This window comes from Enhydra lutris, unplaced genomic scaffold (genome assembly GCF_002288905.1).
Source record: "Enhydra lutris kenyoni isolate GAN:26980312 unplaced genomic scaffold, ASM228890v2 scaffoldscaffold42, whole genome shotgun sequence".
NCBI lineage: Eukaryota > Metazoa > Chordata > Mammalia > Carnivora > Mustelidae > Enhydra > Enhydra lutris.
The window spans coordinates 4,726,950-4,730,072 of record NW_019154126.1 but is presented as its reverse complement, the minus strand read 5'-3'; the positions used below and the strand labels follow the sequence as shown (position 1 = coordinate 4,730,072).

The 3,123-nt window shown below is 43.7% G+C and overlaps 1 protein-coding gene across 2 annotated transcripts; it reads right to left on the bottom strand.

Annotated features, from left to right (window-relative positions):
* Positions 1-841: 841 nt before the first annotated feature.
* Positions 842-1,829, bottom strand: LOC111155575 (protein PBDC1-like). 2 transcript variants are annotated; one of them, XM_022515823.1, is made up of 2 exons: positions 1,493-1,829; positions 1,113-1,398 (listed from the first exon to the last, which is right to left on the bottom strand). In XM_022515823.1, the coding sequence occupies exons 1-2, from the start codon at positions 1,789-1,791 to the stop codon at positions 1,113-1,115; spliced, it is 585 nt and encodes a 194-aa protein (XP_022371531.1). In that variant the 5' UTR covers positions 1,792-1,829. The 2 variants fall into 2 exon arrangements, with proteins under 2 accessions (XP_022371530.1, XP_022371531.1); XM_022515822.1 differs by having other exon boundaries at positions 842-1,829.
* Between the last annotated feature and the right edge of the window lie 1,294 nt (positions 1,830-3,123).

Sequence of the window (3,123 nt, the reverse complement as noted above, 5' to 3'; positions counted from 1 at the left end):
TGCACAAACCCAGGTGTGCACCGGCCTGAACCCAGGACTGGGAAGCAAATGCCAGAAGCTGCTGTGGGGGCTCCCAGTCAGTCCCAGGCATTTCTCCAGCCATTGCTTGGGGCAATTCAATAATGGTTTTTCAAGTCTTACCTCTGTATGGGTCTTCTGGGCTATATCGATGAAGCTTTGATAACATGGAGTAAATTCAGAACTGCGATTCTTTTTTTTTTTATGATTTTATTTATTTATTTGAGGGAGAATGAGTGAGAGAGAGCATGAGAGAGAAGGTCAGAGGGAGAAGCAGACTCCCCAAGGAGCTGGGAGCCCGATGCGGGACTCGATCCTGGAAGTCCAGGATCATGACCTGAGCCAAAGGCAGTAGTCGCTCAACCAACTGAGCCACCCAGGCACCCACAGAACTGCGATTCTAAATGGTATAAATTGGCTGTAGGTTGCCAAAAGGGAAAAATTACTCGTGCAAATCATGCAACTTTCCCTAACAAGAGAAAAACATCTAAACTGGTGTTTATAGTGTGCCATTTTCTTGGAAAATAAAAATGTTGAAGAAAAAATGCTTATGACAATCATACAGCGTTTAAATTAGCTATAGATATGTATCACTTATAACTTGAGAGAGCAGGTTTTCTCCTCACAGATCCTTATTCCAAACCATTCCTTCCAGAATCTAAGCCTTCTGACAGGCAGTTGGGAAATTTTCCCCCTCAGTTGATCTTAACAAATATTTGTTAATGTCTAATCTATGCTATGCAGTGGCTTGATTCCAGAGCTTCCAAAACAAACAAACAAATAAACAAAAACCAATGTCCCTGCTTTTTTTTTTTTTTTTCCATAAGAACCAAAAGAAATTTATTTGTAAAATTTCTTAATTGACCAGTGGTGAGAACCAAGAAACACTATACCAAGAAATGCTCAACTAACACCCTAATAGTCTCCAAGCTGGTTCATACAAGAGAACAACAAAAGTAGCTCTTGATTATTAGGCTAGAAAGATGTACTTCTTTATGTCTTTCAATTGCACAAAGAGATACATTTAACCACAGGGTCTGCACAAGCAGCATCGTAGTATCTGTAGCCATAGTTGGGTCATAGCTTCCAGGATGCTATTCCTTGTCTACCTTCCATAGCTGTTTCACCACTCTTGCTAATTTCTTTGTTGGCTCCTTTCTCTTTTTCTTCTCCTTTGTTGGTTTTTGTTTTTTCTCTTTCTCTGATGGCTCCTTTCTCTTCTGCCTGTCCACTGTCAGTTCCTTTCTCTCTTCCACAGTTGCCTTCTTTCTCTTCTTCTTTGTCATGAACACTGGTGTAAACTGCTTTGTTATAGCCTTCTCGGTTCCGAGCAATTTCAATTGCCAAAAATTGTATCCTGGGGGCAAAGATGGTGTTTTCCTCAGTGTAGCCCTGGGAACAATCCGGTCGCAACAAAGTACCATAATTGAAGTCTTCTACAATCCCGTCAAACTTCAAGCAGAATGGCCTCCACTTCTCTTTAGCTGATTCTGATTTGAGCTCTTCTGGATCCAACATATCTATCCTGAGTTTCTCAAAATTTTCCCGAAACTCAGAATAGATTTGGTCTTCCACTTTGGTGAGTTTCAGGAACTGTGGGTCAACTGATGAAATCAGCTTGTAGTAGACTTCAGCGTGCTGCATTGCTCTCATGGCCCAAGCCATCTCAATATCAGAATCGTTGCCATAAGACTCGGCTGGGAGAGAAAGAGCATGTGCCACAGACGCCAGTTCTCCTGAAACCGGCTCAGCAGTTCCACTGGTCGTCTCCATGTTGCACCCCACAAAGCAAGCGCCTGTTTCCCGGAAATCCAACGTCCCTGCTTTTAATTAGTCCACAGCCTAGTGGGGGAGGCAAACGTCTACACAAATATGGCAAATTAAGTATTTTAGGTCCCAGGATAGAACTATTTATGCAGTATGCTACAGTCCCGGGGGTGGGGGGCAGGGGGCAGTGCAGAAGAGTTCATTATGGATGAAAAGAGGTCAGGAGAACTTCCATAGAGCCAGTGATATCTGAACGTGGTCCAGAAAGGGCAGTATGCTTTCACCAGGGGACAGCACGAGCATACCGAGGGTGGCTCTGAGCAAACGGCTGGGCCAGGGCAGAGAGGAGGCTGGGGAGAAGGCAGAGGCCAGAGCCTTAAAGCCCTCAATGATGTCCACAAGACCTCACAGGGTATCTTCAGAGCAATAGGTGCACTTGAAAGTTTTGAGGCAGAAGAGCCATATAACCCAAACTTTTTTAGAAAGATCACCCAACAGGCAAAGTGATGGGTGAACTGCAGGGGAGAACACTGAGAGACCATTCTGGAGACAACTGCTCAGTTCTGGCTACCGTTCTATGACTACTGTTCTTTCTTAGTTTTCAGATCTTAGCCTCCATGTCTTTGGTCCTCTCCTAATAAAACCCAAGCCCATCAGCAAGTATGAAATGCCCCGCTCCCCTGCAGCCACCCCTTCCAGCAAATTACACATTCCCGTTCTCCCAAGGAAGTAGCACAATACAATCGGACACATTTTCCCATGAAATGAGCAAGAACTGCCTGGGTGTACCTAACTCTTTCAACAACAAGAACTCCCTTCTCCATCTTCTAAAAGTTCCAGGCAATCCAGACAACCAAGACTGCCTGAGGTAGAGGTTAGCCTTCCTCCACATGAGGGTAACATGGGAAATTGACAGATATCATCAATTTCCTTATAGTCGAGATAGACTTAATTATTAATTAAAGTATTTGAAGTTTGACTTTAAGCTGCTGTCCCTGAAATAAATGAACAAATGATTTTTTTAAAGATTTATTTATTTGAGAGAGTGAGAGAGTGAGAGAGAGCGAGAGAGAGCACATGCACGTATGATAAGGGGAAGGGCAGAGGGAGAAGGAGAGAGAGCCTCAAGCGGACTCTGCACTGAGCACAGAGCCCAATGTGGGGCTTGATCTCATAACCCCAAGATCATGACAAGATTCAGATGCTTAACTGAACCACTCAGGCACCCCAAGTGATTTTTTTTTAATGTTGATAGTAACCCATTGAGTTGTCCTTAGAATTAATGAGTTAGTAAATGCTCAGTCAGGACTATCTGTGGTTACTACAAAGCTCAGCAAA